Source organism: Hyla sarda, chromosome 10 (assembly GCF_029499605.1).
Source record: "Hyla sarda isolate aHylSar1 chromosome 10, aHylSar1.hap1, whole genome shotgun sequence".
NCBI lineage: Eukaryota > Metazoa > Chordata > Amphibia > Anura > Hylidae > Hyla > Hyla sarda.
The window spans coordinates 100,272,347-100,293,393 of record NC_079198.1 but is presented as its reverse complement, the minus strand read 5'-3'; the positions used below and the strand labels follow the sequence as shown (position 1 = coordinate 100,293,393).

The 21,047-nt window shown below is 43.7% G+C and overlaps 1 protein-coding gene across 3 annotated transcripts in view; it reads left to right on the top strand.

Moving 5' to 3' along the window:
* RER1 (retention in endoplasmic reticulum sorting receptor 1) overlaps nucleotides 1-20,597 on the top strand; it is a 29,955-nt gene extending 9,358 nt beyond the window's left edge. For 2 of the 3 annotated variants that reach the window (XM_056542302.1, XM_056542303.1), the window contains exons 2-7: nucleotides 4,897-4,984; nucleotides 14,790-14,894; nucleotides 15,921-16,020; nucleotides 16,871-16,949; nucleotides 17,621-17,756; nucleotides 20,434-20,597. In XM_056542302.1, coding sequence (XP_056398277.1) covers nucleotides 4,904-4,984; nucleotides 14,790-14,894; nucleotides 15,921-16,020; nucleotides 16,871-16,949; nucleotides 17,621-17,756; nucleotides 20,434-20,523 — 591 coding nt within the window. In that variant the 5' untranslated portion in view covers nucleotides 4,897-4,903 and the 3' untranslated portion in view covers nucleotides 20,524-20,597. Of the gene's footprint in view, nucleotides 1-3,846; nucleotides 3,891-4,896; nucleotides 4,985-14,789; nucleotides 14,895-15,920; nucleotides 16,021-16,870; nucleotides 16,950-17,620; nucleotides 17,757-20,433 lie in introns of those variants that run through there. The other variant, XM_056542304.1, reaches the window with a different exon arrangement.
* The last annotated feature ends 450 nt before the right edge of the window (nucleotides 20,598-21,047 follow it).

Below are 21,047 nucleotides of genomic sequence, written 5' to 3'. Positions count from 1 at the left end.
GCCGGGGCGGCACAGGGGTGGGCGGTGCGGTGTGGGGGGCGGGTACATTATCGGATTATCGGCAAGGTAATTGCCGATACCGATAACATCCAAAATCGTGAATAATATCGGCAAAACCGATAATCAGTCGATCCCTAGTTCTGATACTTCTGGAAACAGTGTAGCTTGTTGCACTACGAAGTTGGAAAAACTCTTGTTGTCGGTTGGTTTTAATTGTTGGTAAAGCAGTCAGTTCAGCTGTATATTTTCCAAACCACCTCTAGTTGCCACAATCAGGCTGGACGGTGCAGGGGTGTCCCTCACTTATTGCTCAGTAGGGCACCTCTATCCCTTTAAACAACTGATCACCGGGGTGCTGCGTAGTCGGAACCCTGCTTTTATTCATGGTTTATTTCAGTGGTCTCCAAAGTTTGGCCATCCAGCTGTTGCAAAATTACAATTCATTGGCTGTCCGGTCATGCTGGGAGTTGTAGTTTTGCAACATCTGGGGGTCACTGGTCTATTCTGAGGATAGACCCTTTTAAAGCGTATCTGTCATACAGAAAAATAATGCTTATATATGTTACACACTAAGTCATGCAGAGTCTTTACATGTCTTTTTATGTGTCTAGCGTCTTTATTTGGCTCACAAATCCCTCTGATCTGCTGCTCACTTATTCTGACATCTACTGCTCAGGAAGGGACGTGACCGAGGCAGCTACTGAGCCCGCCCTCACTCACCATGCATTCACTTCCTCTACTGTGCTGTGTCTCTTCATCCAATCCCTGCAGGCTGCTCTGTAACCCGCTACTCTCTGTTTTTAGATAGAAGTCTGATAGACAGGACAGGAGTAAGCACAGAGAAGTGCTAGTCCTACCTTCACTTCCTGGACTTTGTCCCTGCTTGTGCTTCAGCTGGGACAAAGATGATGCTGCAGCCTGGACAGGATTATCTTCTGGATGATATGGGGACCCCTAGTGGTCTTTTTTTATAAGGCTTTTTTTTTTATAATGATTATTATGAAAAGGAGATTCCATTTTTTTTTGGTTAATAATTTGGCAAGATATACAACATATAAAAAGTTTTTGATTCTGACAGTGTCCATTTAAAGATCCAATATGAAAATTGAATACTTGAATGAGTCCATAGAAAGACAGATGTATAGAGGATGTCAGCACCTTTATGCAAGAAAGGGGTACAGGACTATGGTACTATGTGCCTATGATGCAGTGCTTCCCAACCAGGGCACCTCCAGCTGTTGCAAAACTACAACTCCCAGCATGCCCGGACAGCCAAAGGCTGGAGCCAAAGGCTGGAGGTGCCCTGGTTGGGAAACACTGATATGCTATGTCTTGCAATGACCTAGTCAGCTGTTTACTAGCTGAACTGTGAATGCAGCTCTGAGGTATAATATAAAGATGAGCGAACTTACAGTAAATTCGATTCGTCACGAACTTCTCAGCTCGGCAGTTGATGGCTTTTACTGCATAAATTAGTTCAGCTTTCCGGTGCTCCGGTGGGCTGGAAAAGGTGGATACAGTCCTAGGAGACTCTTTCCTAGGACTGTATCCACCTTTTCCAGAGCACCTGAAGGCTGAACTAATTTACGCAGGAAAAGTCATCAACTGCCAAGCCGAGAAGTTCGTGACGAATCGAATTTGCTGTAAGTTTGCTCATCTCTAGTATAATACAGGATAAGTAATGTAATTACCGGATTACCCAACTGTTTCTGTAAATTAATGCTATATATAAACCGTATAATAAAGTCTAAAAGGCGGACATTCCCTTTAAGTTCTGTTGACTATATGTTGCTATCTGCCAAGATGAGCGTCGTTTTCCTCTGCCGCCGTTTCTTGTCCGTCCGGTTCTCCGAGATCACGCCCATAAGGACTTCTTCTTCCTTTGCTGGATCTGTGGGAGTTTTTCTTGCCACCTTTTATGACTGTCAGGATTTAAGAAATGTCCCAACTCTCTGCAACAGTTTTTACTACTGTGCGCTCAATGACTAACCTGCGTTACTAGATAAGACGACGGCAGCCATTTACGGGCAGGAGTTATTCTTGTAGCCACAGATGTTTTAGTGATGTCTCCGGTTTTGATCGGGCTTAGGGGAACTCCCGGCTCCCCTTTATTTAGACTCATTTGCTTTTTACGTGACTCTTTATTTCTCGGTTTCCTGATGAAATTTAAAGTTTTGTGTAGAGATGAGCGAACTTACAGTAAATTCGATTCGTCACGAACTTCTCGGCTCGGCAGTTGATGACTTATCCTGCATTAATTAGTTCAGCTTTCAGGTGCTCCCATGGGCTGGAAAAGGTGGATACAGTCCTAGGAGACTCTTTCTTAGGAATGTATCCACCTTTTCCAGCCCACCGGAGCACCTGAAAGCTGAACTAATTTATGCAGGAAAAGTCATCAACTGCCGAGCCGAGAAGTTCGTGACGAATCAAATTTACTGTAAGTTCGCTCATCTCTAGTTTAGTGCTATGAGAGACAAGCTGCAGTATAAAGTATGAGGGAGGGACAAATCCTGTCAAAGCCAAGCAGTAGATTTTTACATTTCCTAAAGGTCCCCCATACACATTGGAGAAAAGTCAGCCAAATCCACTGATTTTGGCAGCACTAGCTCACTGTCTTAATGTATAAGGGGGCCTCCCGACTCCAGGATGGAAGATGATGTCAGGGGAGAGAGGGGTTAAGCATGGGGTCAGGCTGTGAACTTATGTGTATGGAAGTAATCTGTTTTTTCCAACCAGCAGTGTTTTCCAGACAGGGTTCCTCCAGCTACTGCAAAATTACAACTCCCAATATGCCCGGAGTTGTAGTTTTGCAACAGCTGGAGGCACCCTGTTGGGAGATACTGCTGTAAGTGATAGCCGTCAGTCAAATTAAAGGGGTATTCCAGGAAAAAAACTTGATATATAATCTCAACTGGCTCCAGAAAGTTACAGAAAGTAAATTTCTTCTGTTAAAAAATCTTAATCCTTTCAATACTTCTCAGCTGCTGAAGTTGAGTTGTTGTTTTCTGTCTGGCAACAGTGCTCTCTGCTGACATCTCTGCTTGTCTCGGGAACTGCAGAGAGTAGAAGAGGTTTGCTATGGCGATTTGCTTCCAAACTGGGCGGTTCCCGTGACACACGTCATCAGAGAGCACTTAGACAGAAAATAACTCAAATTCAGAAGCTCATAAGTACTGGAAGGATGAAGATTTTTTATAGAAGTAATTTACAAATCTGTTTAACTTTCTGGAGCCAGTTGATATCCAGGAAAAAACTTTTTTTTTTTTATATAACACCGTTTAAGCCAATGTGTGCCACCGGCTGTTGCAAAACTACAACTCCCAGCATGCCTGGACAGCCTTTGGCCTCAACTTTCCCTGCTGAATGGTGGGCACACGCTCCATAAATTCTCTATGGTGCTGCCGGAGTGTTAGTCCAGATGGGATAAACCCTACAATAAGAGAAAAATAAGCCGCTCTTTATAAAACAGTATTTGTCCTGTTTACATACTGCAAGTGGAAACCAATGGTCCCAGCACTCAGCTGAGCGCCTCCGTCCCTTTGTTTTAGTGATTTTAGGGGGGTATTGGTGATCGGACACCCACTGATCAAAACTAAATGTCAGAAAGTTTTTCTAAACAATACTAGGTCATTTTTTGTTTAACGTATATGTTTAACAAAACATACATTAATAAAGGATGCATTAACAGAGTACTATGTGCCTTGGCTGAGCCAACTAAAATAATAATCCTGATCTTACCCTTCGCCGCTCTCTCCCTTCCTCCGGCGCTGGTCTTCTTCCGGCTTTTGGTGTCTATAGCTACAATTTCTCTCCTCGGCCGGTGATAGGCTGAGTGGTAGTGCAGGTAGAACACCGGGGATAGGAGAGCAATACCAGGGGAGTGGCAAGAGGTAAGTTAAAGGGGTATTCCAGGAAAAAACTTTTATTTTTTTTTATATATATATATATATATATATATATATATATATATAATCAACTGGCTCCAGAAAGTGAAACAGATTTGTAAATTGCTTCTATTAAAAAAATCTTAATACTATCAGTACTTATGAGCTGCTGAAGTTGCGTTGTTCTTTTCTGTCTAAGTGCTCTCTGATGACACCTGTCTCGGGAACTGTCCAGAGTAGAAGTAAATCCCCATTGCAAACCTCTTCTACTCTCTGCAGTTCCCGAGACAAGCAGAGATGTCAGCAGAGAGCACTGTTGCCAGACAGAAAACAACAACTCAACTTCAGCAGCTGATAATTATTGGAAGGATTAAGATTTTTTTAGTAGAAGTAATTTACAAATCTGTTTCACTTTCTGGAGCCAGCTGACCCCTTTTAGGTTTATCATTTTTGTTGTGACAGCCTGAACATGATGCTAAAATGTTTTTTTTTTTTTTTGCCTGAGTTCTTCTTTTAAAAGAGCATGAAGCTGTCCTTATATATAACTGCAAACCTATCCATAATCCTCCAGTCACTATATGGATAGCTTCTTTTTAAACATGCAACATTAGCTAGGAAGGCATAAACATGCTAAAATATGTAAAAATAAATACTATTTATATCTTGATTAGGTGATTGTATAGTGACAGTATATAGTTTTGGATTATTATATAAATACATAACAATTAATTATTTAAGAAAGAAATAATTTTTTCCCTGTTATATATACTGCGGAATGAGCTGCCGCTGTTTATAGATGTTGTTGTTGTTGTTGTTGTTATTATTATGCTTTATATTGGGTTGTATGTGACTTTCCAGCTATAATATTAATGTATAATGTTTGTAAATATCTCCAAAAATTAATTGTTCTAATGACTTCTAGTTTTCCGGACTCGAATTCCATGTATGTGTTTTTATTTATTTAATTTTTTTTTTTGTCTGACCCCCATTGACTCCCATTGTTTTTACACAGAAACAGAATGTCAGAGGGAGACAGTATCGGAGAATCAGTACATGGCAAGCCCTCAGTGGTGTATCGCTCCTTCTCAAGGATAGGGCAGGTAAGGGACATGCTGGGCTCTTCTGTTCTGTTGTTCGGTGATTATTTTCCGTGTGTCTATATTTATAATCATGATACTGAAAATATGTATTTTATTAATTTGGCAAGAGATGCAATGGTAAGCAGACGGAATTAGATATTGTGAAATTGTACCTGTCACTTAAAAAATTTAATAAATAAAAAATTACTTTTGACATGTCCTAGCAACATGTTAAAAGGTTTTAGTCACTAATAGAGCAAACAAGACAAGGGTCAGCACTGCCGCGTATAGATAATGGAGGTAACATAAACCGCCATAATTACCAGGAGTCCCGGCATGGCTGTTCCTGCAGTGCCCCTAACCAAGAAGAAAAGACAAATGGAAATGCGGGATGTCAGAAGCCTGGAGGCACTCGTACCTTGCCAAATCCAACTTTATTTCGGTGCGGTCACAGATGCAACAAGGGCCGAGGCCCTTGTTGCATCTGTGACTGCACCGAAATAAAGTTGGATTTGGCAATCTACGAGTGCCTCCAGGCTTCTTACTTCCAGCATTAAAAGGTTTGATCAGTGGGGGTCTGACCCCCAGCGCTCAGGAGAACAAGATGGGAGAACAACACGCAGCGGCGCGCTCCTCTCCCTGCTCTGTCATATGATTGAGACACACTCAATGGATTCACAGTAGCGAGGGATTTAACGTTTTTGATATGAGGAAACACAGTGTGAAAAGTGTAGCAGGCATGCTCTGTGAACCGTGCAAAGGTCATTGTGCAGGAAGGAGATGGTGAGCTGCTATCTGCCTCCTGGCTATGATAAGATATCGGCCCACTGTAAGAGATTTAGGAGGACATTTATGAGATCTGTGCCTAGCACAGAATTGCCTGACGAAGGTCCTGGTCCAGGCTCGAAATGCGTTGCCTTACCAATAAAATTAATTACTTATACACCTTGGGAGAAGCGCCTTTATCCAGGGCACCATTTTCCATTTTTCTACCTTTCCATTGCATGTACCGGATTGACTGCTGTTCATCCGGAATCACCTATTTTCATTGTCCACATGCAACTGTAGGTGTTGTGCTCTAAGCGCAACACCTAAGGGTAAGGAACCTGGCTTTATACTACTTTTCCAGCATTCCATAGTGGTCCTCATGAGGGGCGCACCCTGGTCTTTCTTTCTCCATTTATCTAGCCACAGAATTTGGACCACGTGTACAGCTTTTAAAGCGTACCCGTCAGATCCAACAAAAATGTTTAATTTTAATATATAACTCAGTACCTACCGTATTTTTCGCCGTATAAGACGCACTTTTTCTTCCCCAAAACGTGGGGGGAAAAGTTGGTGCGTCTTATACGGCGAATATACGCCCGAGGCTGTTGCGGGCGAGAGCGGGAAGTCAGCTGTAAGTACAGAGGCTGCGGCGGTGCGGTACAGCGCTGACTACCCGCTCCCCACCCGCAGCAGCCTCATGACCGCCGGTGAATTTTTCACCTCACACCGGCTATGTTTATTGCCCTATGCCTGGAACATACAGTTCCGGGTGCCGGGCAAGTGAATTACTAATAACTGTATACTAAAAACCAGGGTGCCTCCAGCTGTTCTGAAACTACAACTACCAGCATGCCCGGACCGGCAAAGGCTGTCTGGGCATGCTGGTAGTTGTAGTTTCACAACAGCTGGAGGCCCCCTGGTTTTTAATATACAGTATTAGTTTTTACCTGCTCTGGCCGGCCCCCGCCTGCAGCCGCACACAGGAGCCGGCCCGGGCAGATAAAATCATAGGTTTTCCTATGCCGGACATCCCTATGTCCCGAAAAATCTTTTCGGGACATAAGGATGTCCGCGGGTCACTCACCATTCCCCGGCCGATGCGCGTCCTCCTCCGGTCCTCCTGCGGTCTTCCTGCGATCCTCTGCCTCTCTATGGTTGTACGCACGGGACCTCAGTGACGTCCCGTGCGTACAACCATAGAGGCGCCGGAGGACCGGAGGAAGACGCACGCCGACCGGGGCCTGGTGAGTGACCGGCGGTGTGTAATCTTCAGCGTTCCGGTCACCGCTGCTCCGGTCCCGGCACCTACTGCTATGGTCCATAGGCCATAGCAGTAGATGTGACACTGGGCCAGAGGAGCGGTGACCGGATCACTGTGGGGGCAGCACACAGAGATACAGCCTCCAGCCATATACTGTATATGGCTGGAAGCTGTATGTCTGTGGGGGGGGGGGGGGGGCTGCCTACTATTGTGGGGGAACTATACTGCCAACTATTGTGGGGGAACTATACTGCCAGCCATTGTGGGGGAACTATACTGCCAGCCATTGTGGGGGAACTATACTGCCAGCCATTGTGGGGCAACTATACTGCCAGCCATTGTGGGGCAACTATACTGCCAGCCATTGTGGGGGAACTATACTGCCAGCCATTGCGGGGGAACTATACTGCCAGCCATTGCGGGGGAACTATACTGCCAGCCATTGCGGGGGAAACTATACTGCCAGCCATTGCGGGGGAAACTATACTGCCAGCCATTGCGGGGGAAACTATACTGCCAGCCATTGCGGGGGAAACTATACTGCCAGCCATTGCGGGGGAAACTATACTGCCAGCCATTGCGGGGGAAACTATACTGCCAGCCATTGCGGGGGAAACTATACTGCCAGCCATTGCGGGGGAAACTATACTGCCAGCCATTGCGGGGGAAACTATACTGCCAGCCATTGCGGGGGAAACTATACTGCCAGCCATTGCGGGGGAAACTATACTGCCAGCCATTGCGGGGGAAACTATACTGCCAGCCATTGCGGGGGAAACTATACTGCCAGCCATTGCGGGGGAAACTATACTGCCAGCCATTGCGGGGGAAACTATACTGCCAGCCATTGCGGGGGAAACTATACTGCCAGCCATTGCGGGGGAAACTATACTGCCAGCCATTGCGGGGGAAACTATACTGCCAGCCATTGCGGGGGAAACTATACTGCCAGCCATTGCGGGGGAAACTATACTGCCAGCCATTGCGGGGGAAACTATACTGCCAGCCATTGCGGGGGAAACTATACTGCCAGCCATTGCGGGGGAAACTATACTGCCAGCCATTGCGGGGGAAACTATACTGCCAGCCATTGCGGGGGAAACTATACTGCCAGCCATTGCGGGGGAAACTATACTGCCAGCCATTGCGGGGGAAACTATACTGCCAACTATTGTGGGGGGAGGGGGGGGGGAGCTGCCTACCATTGTGGGGGAACTATACTGCCAACTATTGTGGGGGAACTATACTGATATAAAATATTTTACTACAGTATTTGGTTCAGAATCTTTTTTTTTCTAGATTTTCCTCCTTTAAAATTGGGTGCGTCTTATATGCCGGAGCGTCTTATATGGCGAAAAATACGGTAATCCTGACCATATACATCTAATTTTTATGTGTCTAGCACATTTATTTATTTTTTTATTACACTTTTAATTTAGCTCACTAGTCTGAATTCCTCTCAAAGGGAGGGGGCGTGGCCTCACTGTGCAGGTCTCCGCCCCCTCCCTCAGTATCCTGTCTGCTCACATCTCCCCTAGCATTAGCAAAACTACAACTCCCAGCTTGTCCTCACTGACAGTAGCGGGACAGAAGCTGACAGTGGGAGGATTTTTCCTCCAGTTGTGAGCCCTGCGCTCACTGCTGTCAATCAAAGAAGACATAGGTGATGACTAGAGATGAGCGAACTTACAGTAAATTCGATTTGTCACAAACTTCTCGGCTCGGCAGTTGATGACTTTTCCTGCATAAATTAGTTCATCTTTCAGGTGCTCCCGTGGGCTGGAAAAGGTGGATACAGTCCTAGGAGACTCTTTCCTAGTACTGTATCCACCTTTTCCAGCCCACAGGAGCACCGGAAAGCTGAACTAATTTATGCAGGATAAGTCATCAACTGCCGAGCCGAGAAGTTCGTGACAAATCGAATTTACTGTAAGTTCGCTCATCTCTAGTGATGACGAATGGACACAGCAGGACTAGTATGTGTCCAAGGGCAGGGGGGGCAGTTGTCTGACTGGCTTTTTCTGTATGAAAAACTGAAAATGTTCCAATGAAAGCAATTGCAAAACCTATTGTTTCTACATGCTTTACAACATATGAAAAGTTTTTGTATCTGACAGTGCCCATTTAAGTATTGCACTCTCATAGAGAATGCATGGAGTGTGTGGCGACCTCCCCGTGCTCCATGCAGCGGGGAGATTTGGGGCCCTAACTTCTGGGACAACCCAACATCAAACATTTATCCCCTATCCAGTGGATAGGGGGATATATTTTTAAATGCTGGAGGCCCATTTAAAAAGTTGTACATTTTTGTAGTTTGTGATAATCTCCTCCAGCTCAGAGCATTACTTCAGTGAGGGGGTTTCTTAGGGCCCCATTAGATGACCTTACAAACTGTAAATAAGTGCAGACCTCCCAAATTGGTGCTCTTCTACCGAGCCTGTTATACGGCTTAAAGACTGCTCTGGGAGGGCTACATGAGCAGTCACTGGATCCTTAGTGTGGCCCTTTGCTGCCATGATTTATCAGCCACACATCAACCATTTCAAGGGGAAATGTGCGTCTGATGGTGGACGAATTTATAGCAAGACAAAATACTATGATCGGCCAACAAAAGGGGGTTTGTCACCTGTCCGACCTATAATGGCTGTGTGTGTAGTAGGGCTCTGAGTGTGAGTTTAGAGGATCATGGTGAGTCCAGGTTATTTGGGAACACTATATACTTTGCAGCAGCTCTTGTCTCTGGCTTCTAGGGGTGTGCAGGCAAATCTGGGACCCCCCCCCCCCCCCCCCCAAGTCAGAATAAACCTGATTTTACAAGCAGTTGTCAGCCATACTGCTTTGTCTCTATCTCAGTAGATAACGCCTCTTCCCTACGGTAGGGATTACCATATGAGGATTGTGTTCTGCTGTCAGTGTGATTTTCATGGGGCTTGCTGCTCCTGCCTATCTATGTCACTGTACAGCAGCGCTAGGATTAGACATTACTATCATAAGATTTCAGAATAGCTTCAGGCTATGAATAAAGAACTGTAAATTATTGTTTGGTTCTTAGTCTGGGATTGAATAGTATAAAGTCTGTGGTTGTGAGCTGTTCACATGCATCAGCTTTATAGGTCCTGTATTTATACTATCCCAATACTCTGCTTCATTTAATGGTTCATCTTCCATAGGGTAGAAGTGCAGAAAGGATGGAACATACTACAAAAACCACATCTCTTGTCACACACAATCAATTGAACATGAGCCACTGCAGTATATACAGCCTATCACTACAGGTCTATCTTACAGACCCTGCCGGGGAAAACTGCTGTTTGTTGCTCCAGCGGCTTCAGGGGAAATGTATTGCACAGTTATTTTCATGCTGCTGAATGGTTGATTGTATCATATGTGGCAAGAATCCGCCAAGGTCAGACATGCTTCCTGCTTCAGTAGATCAACATGAGACAATCGCCAGTCTCCTCACAAAAAAAAATATATTTTACTCAGTCATGCAGATGCTTAATACGTCTTTTTTATGTGTCCAAAATTCTGTATTTGGCTCACTCATTCTGACATCCACTGCTCATGAAGGGTCATGTCTGAGACAAGCACTCAGTCCACCCTCACTCGCCATGCATTACTTCCTCCCTGAGTCTGCTGTGCTGGATCTCTTCCTCCAATCACTGCAGGCTGCTTTGTAACTCCCTCCTCTCTGTTTTCATGCTGCAGTATGATAGACGGGACAGGAGTGAGCACAGAGGAGTGCTGGTCCCACCCTCACTTACTGGACATTTTCCATGTCTGTGCTTCAGCTGGGACAAAGTTGATGCTGCTGCTAGACAGTGGATAGTGTTCTGCATGGTATGGGGATATTTTTTTTTTAATGAAGTATATTAGAAAGGGTAATGTTTTGCCACAATGTAGAACATCAATTTTTTTTGATTCTGACAGTGTCTATTTAAGATTTTTTTTTTTCCCTCTCCCTGATCACGACAATGGGGGACTCTTGGCTGTCCGGGTATGCTGGATGTTGTAGTTTTGCTACAGCTGGAGGTCCACAATTTGAAGACGCTGTGCACATGTCATTCAGATGGTTAGTTTTTAGTAAACCCCAATCCCTGGAACATATATATACTACACTGATGTCCTCTGGGAGCAGATATAATAGTCTCCAGTGCACATGGCCGGACTACAACATATACATTGTGGTCCTGTACTTCCTCCTGGGGTTGAGGTGTTAATTTTTCATATTGTTTACTTACCTTTTCATACACTTGAATAGAGCACAAATATTGGCCACCTATAGTCACTGGATGCTCTCCAAGGTTTCTATGTGATGAGGACACGATTGTCTGTCACACCCTGACAGAGAGGTTTTCACGCCGTGATACATGAAGTCTTCTTGCGTTACCTTGTGCGCACTTGTTTTATCTGGAACGTATAATTTCACATTTAAGGTCTTATAGGATTATGTTTTGGGGGCCTCCACCCTGTTAGTTTAGCACAATATGTTTGCTTGGGGGATTTTAATAACTTGGCTCCTACAGTCCTGCTGAGGATTAGTTTCTGCGAACTGATAGTCGTGCCGTTCAAGAATTTAACTTCATTATCGAGAACTTTCTCTCTTTTTTTTTTAATCCTATTTTCTGCGGATGGCGTTTATGTAGAAATTAAATTTGGCGTGGTGGTGGGAACTTCTATTTCTTAAAGGGGACCTATACTGTGAAAGCACTTTATGTTTCCTACCAGTATAGGATTATCAGAGGATTTTATGTAAAATTGCATAAAGAAAATTCATGCAACTCATAGTACATAAGAAGTAGATGTCTTACCTTAAAGGGGCACTCTCATTAAAACAAATTTTTGCTATTGCACTCCTTATGGTAAATAAAAAAAAATTATAATCTAAAATGAAGTTTTCTATCTTTTATTTGTGCTTAAAAAAGCTCAAGAGCACATTTCCCCCCATCTTATACACAGACTTAGGACCGAGGTCCAAACACAGGAAGTGCCGCCTGGGAGTGCTGAGGGGGAGGGGGTGTCCAGCCTCATCCAATTATAGCTCCTCTCACTTAATTGCCATATGCTGTTGGTTGGACCCCCCCCCCCCCCCTCAGCACTCCAGGCTGCACTTCCTGTGTTTGGGCTTCGGTCCAAAATCTGTGTATGAGATGGGGGAAAATGTGCTCTTGAGCTTTTTTAAATGGGCACTGTCAGATACAGAAACTTTTGATATGTTGTAAAGCATGCAAAATCAATATATTTTGCAATAGCTTTCTTTGGAAATTTTCTGTATTTCATACTGAAACAGCCAGTCAAACAATTGCCCCCCGCCTGCTTGGACGCATACTGGTCCTGCTGTGTCCATGCATCATCACCTATGTCATGGACACACTTCTGTGATTGACAGCTGTGAGCGCAGGGCTCACTGCTGGAGGAAAGATCCTCCCACTGTCAGTTTGTGTCCCGCTACTGTCAGTGAGGACAAGCTGGGAGTTGTAGTTTTGCTAATGCTAGGGGATATGTGAGCAGACAGCATACTGAGGAAGGGGGCGGAGACCTGCACAGTGAGGCCACGCCCCCTCCCTTTGAGAGGAATTCAGACTAGTGAGCTAAATTAAAAGTGTAATAAAAAAATAAAGGTGCTAGACACATAAAAATTTGATGTATATGGTCAGGATTAGGTATTGAATGATATATTAAAAGAGACTTTTTTTTTTTTGTTGGATCTGACGGGTACTCTTTAAGCACAAATAAAACATAGAAAGCTTCATTTTTTTTTTTTTAAAACAAAGTATATTAGAAATATTTTTTATTTACCATAAGCAGTGCAATAGCAAAATTTTTTTTTAATGAGTGACCATTTAAGTCAGTGTTTCCCAACCAGGGTGCCCCCAGCTGTTGCAAAACTACAACTTCCAGCATACCCGTACAGCCATACGGCCGTTACAAAATCCCAATGAAGTCTATGGGATTTTGTGATCTGCCGTTATTACTTGTTAATGCCCGTTATGAATAATGGACGTGCACTAATTTTCTCCCATCACAAAATAACATCCGTTCTTCATAATGGGCATTAACGAGTCATAAAGGCTAATCACAAAATCCCATAGACTTGACTGGGATTTTGTAACTGCCGTTTAACGGCCGGTATTAAGGGTTTCCTTAACGGAACATTATAACGGCTCTTTAAGACGGAGAAATTATATAGTGTGAAAGGGGCCTTACACAACAACATTTTTTTTTCTTCAGTTCATATTTCAGGGAGCTCTTCTTTCTGTCAAATGGAAACATACATACATATGTGCTGTATGCCGAATTTTTGGGTCACTTGCACTCATTTTTTGTTCCATAACAGTTTTACAAATTGTGCAGGAAATGCACTTGGACAGTTTTTGGCATAAAATATTGTTATACTTGTTACGATCACTGTGATTAGTTAAAAGGAAGAATTTTAAAGAACTGGAGGGGGTTGTCTTCAGGATCCCTTTTTTTTTTTTCTTCCTTTTTTCTCCCAATTTTCAGGGATTTCTTCTTACTGTCAGTAAATGGAAACATACACAAATTTTAGGGTCACTTAAACCATTTTTTAATTTTTTTTTTATTTTTTATTTTTTTTACTCCATAACTGTTTTACAAAATGTGCATGAAATGCACTTGGCCACTTTTTGACATAAAATATTGGTGTACACTTATAGCAGCCGTGATTCTCTAAAAGGAAGAAGAGTGAATAGCTGGTGCCAGATTCACTCTGTGTGCCAGTTTAATAATATTGACACTTTTGCCCTTTTTGTATATGTATGGTAAAAGCTGCAGACGGCACATGACATTACCGCTCAGCCAGTCACTGGCCACAGCAGTGCCCCACCTCAGTTAATCTCTGAAAAACTCTGAAGTTCACTGTTTTGGACAATTCTTACTTGGTAAAAGTCCCTTGATAACCAGATTACAAAGTGTCCCGATGCAGAGACTCCCGGTAATCTGTGGGGAAACAGGGCAGTAAGTGTTTAGTTTCCCTGCAGCGCCACCACAGGAAAAATTAAACATTACACAGAGCTCCTGTGTAATACAAGACAGGTCCTCCAGAGGGGGAGACACTTTGTTACTGTTCTCCACTCTAGCCAAGAAATACAGATCCTGAAGACATGAAATCAAAATTCCCTCCTAGATATATGTGGTGGAAATGTATTTTTAAAGGGAACCTGTCATCACTTCCATGCTGCCAGAATCACAAGTCATCAAGGTACCTAGACATCCCCTACAACCCCCCCCCCCCCCCCCCCCCTAACTGGCTTTGACTGATGAATCTCTTCACATTAAAGGGGTATTCTGCTGCTCAGCATTTGGGACAAACTGTTCCGAACGCTGTAGCCATCGCCGGGAGCTTGTTACGTCATAACCCAGCCCCTCATGACATCACGCCCGCCCCCTCAATGCATGTCTATGGGAGGGGGCGTGACACGCCCCCTCCCATAGACTTGCATTGAGGGGGCGGAGTGTGACATAATGAGGGGGCGGGGCTATGACACCACGAGCTCCCGGCGACAGCTCCAGCGGAACAGTTGCTTCCAAACGCTGAGCAGCGGAATACCCCCTTTAAGGGTGTAGGAAAAGGCAGGCAGAAGCCAAGAGGGTGACTCCTTGATGTTTGGTTCAGGCAGCATGAATGTGATTCCCTTTTAAGTGACACTATTGCTTTAAACAATAGAATAGAATACATTTTAATAATGTGATTTCAGCTTTTGGATGTGAGCAGTGATTTTGACTTTAATGAAATGCCTTCAGTTCTGATCCTGATTTGTCTGATTTGCGTTTCAGATTTACCAGTCATGCCTAGACAAATCTACACCGTACACAGTGGCGCGATGGTTGATGACCCTTGGCTTAAGCATGCTCTACATGATAAGAGTTTATATACTACAGGTAAATTCAATTGTTCCACCACCTATAACTTTGGGGTATTTCCCAATAACAGTGTTTGATGACATTCTAACCAGTTCTAACATGCCAGATTGCTTCCTGGATCACCGTCCTGGTGAAGCCTTTGGCATTTTACTATGATTTGTGAGCATCATCATGGCGCAATTACAGAGGTCGGAGGTCACAACAATAGGTGTGCATGCACACCATAGTTTATGTAACTTTATATTATCAAACCATAAAGAACCGTATTTGTTGCTGTATTCCTAAACCACCATTGAGAAACCATACTGAAAAAGTGAATCCGGTTGCGGTTTAGTTGATTTTGCATACTGTTCCAAAACCATATTTTCACTATATAGATTTTTTATTTTTATTAGTATTGTCAATGAGAACTGTTTGAAAGCGCATGCGTGTATATGGTTCCAAACAGTTTTTATGTGTTTTTTTTTATTTTATTTTAATATGCATTAACAGTATGCACAAACCGTATTGTGAGTCCATCCCTAAAGCCTCACACACACGTGACTGGGGGGGGAATTTATGAACACTGTACCACTGAGGGCAGACCTAAAAATTGCCTAAAATTTTTCGCAAGTCTCTTGGTTGCTAAGAAATTTCTGACTTCTGTCATGGATATGCTCCCAAATAATGCTACAGTGTCTTATTTTGATTCATCTTAGCCCCATCCTAAATCTTTAATCGATTATGTCTGCGATTTTTATTGTGGAAAACAATTTTACAATATTGTATTAGTGCTGCACACCCCTTGTATTTTTACCTGCCCCTTCCTGTGCCTGGTTGTATAAGGGGGAGGGGAATGAGAAACAAGTCATTCACCTTCATTGTCATCTTTCACCCACCTTCAAGGCCCATGCATCAATAAAAGCAGATGTGGGGAAAGGGTGCATGGAGTCTTAGCAGTAAGTGACCAAAACCATATAGTAATATTCTCATTCATGCTTTAGGTGTGTTACATTTGTATTTTTCTTATTTGCTGTTACATTTTCTTGTTTTTTCCCCCCCTAGGGTTGGTATATAGTAACGTATGCCTTGGGTATCTACCATCTAAATCTCTTCATAGCATTCTTATCTCCGAAGGTAGACCCATCCTTATTGGAAGATTCAGGTACAGTCTGACACTGCTTCTATTTACTCATCCCTTTGTGTACAGTATAAATGTTATGTGCTGCCAGTGGATTGGCATCAGGTATGTGATTAAAGGGGCACTAAACCTTATGAAAGCTACTGCTGTCATTCACATGCATCTATTTAACTCTGTCTAAAGGTTCACGTAGTAGAGTAGGGATCACGGGGGCTAACATCATTGTGGTTTTTGTTCACTAATCCTATAACTGGGGCCTCAGTTCCCAGGTTGCTCTCAAGCTGCAAAAGAGAATACTTAACAAAGTACTCCGCCCCAGACATCTTATTCCCTATCCAAAGGATAGGGGATAAGATGTCTGATCGCAGGGGTCCCACCGCTGGGAACCCTCGCAATCACTGCTGCAGCACCCTAGACATCTGGTGCACAGAGTGAACTTCGCTCCGTGCTGGATGGCTGGCGATGTGGGGCAGAGGCTCGTGATGTCGCACCCCTTAATACAAGTCATGGGAAGGGCCTCCTCCCATAAACTTGCATTGAGGGGGCGTTGCCATGATGTCACAAGCCTCCGGCGCTGCACCCGACACTCTAAACGAATGCCGGGTGCAGCAGGGAGATCGCAGGGGTCCCCAGCGGCAGGACTCCCGTGATCATACATCTTATCCCCTATCCTTTGGATAGGGGATAAGTTGTCTAGGGGTGGAGTACCCCTTTAACTTCACAGTAGATGGAGAGATGGTAGACTGAAGGTGTGGTGTTCCGCTAAGAAAGTTGGTTAACAAGTTGAGTTGAAGCTTTGCCATGTTTTACACCAGCTTTTGTTTGCAAGACATTATCAGTTACATGTAATGAATACCTTGATCTTCTCTTGTAGATGAGGGGCCTTCATTACCCACAAAACAGAATGAAGAGTTTCGTCCGTTCATCCGGAGGCTGCCAGAATTTAAGTTTTGGTAAGGGTTTCATTTTTGATATGTCTAGTTTTTATGGCTCTTGGTGTTAGCTTCTTATCCTTGTAGTCATTGGGACGGCCTCTTCAGTCACATTAAGAATTTTTTTTTAGCTTCTTAGTTGTAGGTCTGTCTAGGAAAGCTTAGAGACAACATATATGGCTGCCACTACAGATGAGACCTACCTGGAGAATCAGCCCAAATGTTGGGGTTGTTTTTCTTGTTTTTGCATTTTAAAATCAATAGAGAGGTAGCTGCACTTGTCTCTCTACATTATCCAAGGCTGTGGTAGTTACAAGAAGAGCCAAGCATGTCCATCCATTCTGATGATGAAAAAATAACTAAATAAGGTGTGGAAAGGACATCTATGATGTAATATTTAGAGATGAGCAAAGTTACAGGGATTCTGTTCGTCATGAACTTCTCGGCTCGGCAGTTGATGTTTTTAGCCTGCATAAATTAGTTCAACTTTCAGGTGCTCCGGTGGGCTGGAGACGCTTTCCTAGGACTGTATCCACCTTTTCCAGCCCACCGGAGCACCTGAAAGCTGAACTAATTTATGCAGGATAAGTCATCAACTGCCGAGCCGAGAAGTTTGTGACGAATCGAATCACTAACTTTGTTCATCTCTAGTAATATTTATATATAAGCCTTTTTACCTTTGTTCTTTCCAGGCATTCGGCTACTAAAGGGATTGTTGTAGCGATGGTGTGCACCTTCTTTGATGCATTTAATGTTCCTGTATTCTGGCCCATCCTGGTCATGTATTTTATTATGCTTTTCTGTATCACTATGAAGAGACAAATAAAGGTAAGTTATTTCTTTCTTTTATCTCCTAATAGTATTGGTAGCATAGTACATGACAATGGCCTGTACAAGTTAGTAAAGCATGACTACGATTAGAGATAATCCATAAAGTATTGTAATGGTGCGCACAGCAGTAGTGAAAGATGGGAAGAGAAGGCTCGCAGCCAAAAGTTGTTCTCCCCTGTCGTTGTTGTTTATCCCCCCCCCCCCCCCCCATCCAAGTTCTAGAAGTCTACGGAGGTTTTCATTAGAAGCACCAAGATGTTATCATTTTCCATTTCTTAGATTTTTTGGAAGAAGAAAGTGCTCCTACTGAATCTAATAGCATCACAAAAGCTATCTTGATATTTCCGACTAATTTCGGGTCACTAGAAGGCCTAAAGTGTACCTGTCAATACAAGACACCTGAGACCAGGACAGACCCATAGACTTACATTATGAGTCCATCCTGGTCATGTGACACAGCTGGGAGAGAACTCGCTAAGCTTGCACTTCCCCTTGCTTGTTCTCCTGATCCTGATTTTTCATGACACGTACACTTAGGCTAGGTCCACACTACTGAATTTCCCCCTGCAATTCCGCTTTGAAATTGCAAGCAGAAATTCAGCTTGCTAAAATGTATAGTGAATGGGTTTCCAAACGGAAAATCCCCTTGGAAATTTCTGCCTGAAGAATGGCATTGCTCATTCTTCAGGCGGAAATACTCGTGGAACACATTGCAGTCTATTGGAGACTGCAGTGTCCGCACTTTCTGCCTGGAGATTCTGCAGTGTGAACCTAGCCTTAGAAGAGAACCTGACCTCTCCCCAAAATGTCTGCAAATACTTGCATTCCCCATGGTGCGTCTTTTCTTAGAGTTAGTTTTTTCCCCTGAAAATGTATAAATAAATTGACAATTTATGAAAGTATTTGCCCTTTCACAATCTGAAACTCTCCAGTCAGTTTAATTCTGCCTATTGTGTGGCAAAAAAATAAATAAAAAATCTACTTAACCACCAGCACTCCCGTGGTGCCTCCAGTGTCCTGCTCCGGTCCCCCACAGCGATTGTCATCTGTGGAAGCACCTGGGCCCAGTGTGTCATACTGCAGCTTAGTGAATCGTCTTGCTACAGATTCATGAAGACTAATTGCTACTGGGGACCAGAGCAGGACACCGGAAGGAGCACTAGCGGTAAGAAGATGTTTAATTTTTTATATCCCACACAATGGCCATAATTAGAAAAAAAACTTCCGTCGGAGTTCTCTTATAATGAATATTTTCTTCTTCCATGCCCAAATGATTGAGGCTTGATTTTTAGGCCATAGAACCCAGCCGTACAGCCTAATTTATACATTTCCACATAACAGATTTTACACAATGAAAAGCTAAGAAAAACTGCTCCAGTATGGTCTTTGACAAGGAATATTTGCTAAAACGTTGGGAGCACAGACATGTCCTCTTTATTATACAGTAGTCCCTCAAGTTACAATATTAATCGGTTCCAGGACGACCATTGTATGTTGAAACCATAAGTCTATGTAAACCTGGTAATTGGTTCTGAAGCCACCAAAATGTCATCCAAGAATAGGAAAAAGTGAGAATTAAAGAAGATAACTAATACAGTGACCCCCCCCCCCGACCTACGATGGCCCCGACATATGATGAAATCGACATACGATGGCCTCTCAGAGGCCATCGCATGTCGATGTCAGCATCGACATACAACGCTTTTTTATGTCGGGGCCATCGCATTAAGTGCTATCCGGCAGCGCAAAATGCTTAAGCTGCTGCCGGATAGAAGCTTAATGTTCCCTGTGTGGTGCGGTAAGTATTACTTACCCCTCCCCGATGCTCCGGGGTGCCCTCCGGGTCCAGCGCTGGTCTTCCGGTGTCTTCTCGGCCCTCTCCGATGACGTCCATACGCTGCTGCGCATGTCATCCAATAGGAATGGCGTACGCAGCGGCGCAATGACGTCGCTACGCGGGCCCAGTAAGGCCTTGCGGAAGACAGCAGAGGACCGGAGAAGACCAGGAGAGCCCAGCGGAGGTCCGGGGTCACCATCGGGAGCGGCGGGGACACCATCGCGAGCGGCGGGGACAGGTGAGTACAGCTTCCTATACTTTACATTGCACGAATCCCTCAACATACGATGGCTCGTTTGGAACGAATTACCATCGTATGTTGAGGGACCACTGTATAGATAAAACAAGTCCATACGTATAAAAGTAATAAAGAGCTGCAGGGAGCTGTTATTACTGTCTATGTATAGGACAGGAGCTTCTTCAGGGTCCTGTACAGTACACAGTATCCTAAAAAAGTAAAATGCAGCAGTTCTTACTTGGTATCCAAAGGAGCAGCTAACTGTGGCAGAGGTAAAGAGTAGTACAGAACATGTGATACCTCCCTGTAATACAGGGCTTTTACCAGTGAATGTCCATTCTGATTGGTCTGTTCTTCCAGCCATTGATACGTTTCGCAGATCTGGACTGTTCGTAGTATTGTATGTTGAGTTTGGTTTCAAGTTACAATGGTCCAGAAAAGACCAATGTATGTAGAAAATATTGTAAGTTGAAACTATTGTATGTTGAGGCCATTGTAAGTTGAGGGATCACTGTATAAATATATACATTTTTATTTATGTATAATTTTTTTCCCTGTTTATAATGTCTTAATCTGATTTGTGGACTTTTGTCTTCCAGCACATGATCAAATACAGATACATCCCATTCACACACGGCAAGCGGAAATACAAAGGAAAGGAGGAGACCGGGAAGCCATTTTCCAGTTAAAAGAAACTGTCACCTTCTTTTTGACTTTCTTATGTAAAAATTAAACCAACAAAAAAAGGAAAAAAAAAAAAAAACAGTTTTGAGCCATTGTAACAATGCCTTTTTATCCACATAAGCATAGGTGATTTTAAAGAAACATAACACAGATGATAGCCCACTTTTTTTCTTTTCTTCTTGCTGAAGGATGTTCTTACTTTTGCAGTACACAGATGGTATCATCGCAGCGCTGCTGGGTGTATTTGTGCATTTCTGTTGGGCAGCTAAAGAGGATCAGATTTTGCTGCCCTACACAGGTGCAGAGAGACAGTGCCTTCCGCATTGTAGGGGCAGCCATTTTGGGGATATAGATTCCTTAGGAGCTTTGTTTTGTCATTGCGGCACAAGCCACAATAGGCCTCACGTGCCTCTGGGACATCATTGCGTGTTAAGAAAAGACATGCGTTATTCTTGTGAATATTGTTTGATGACAAAAATGGCTGCTTCTACTGTGTATAAGAGGCAGGTCCACTATATGATGAATGCAG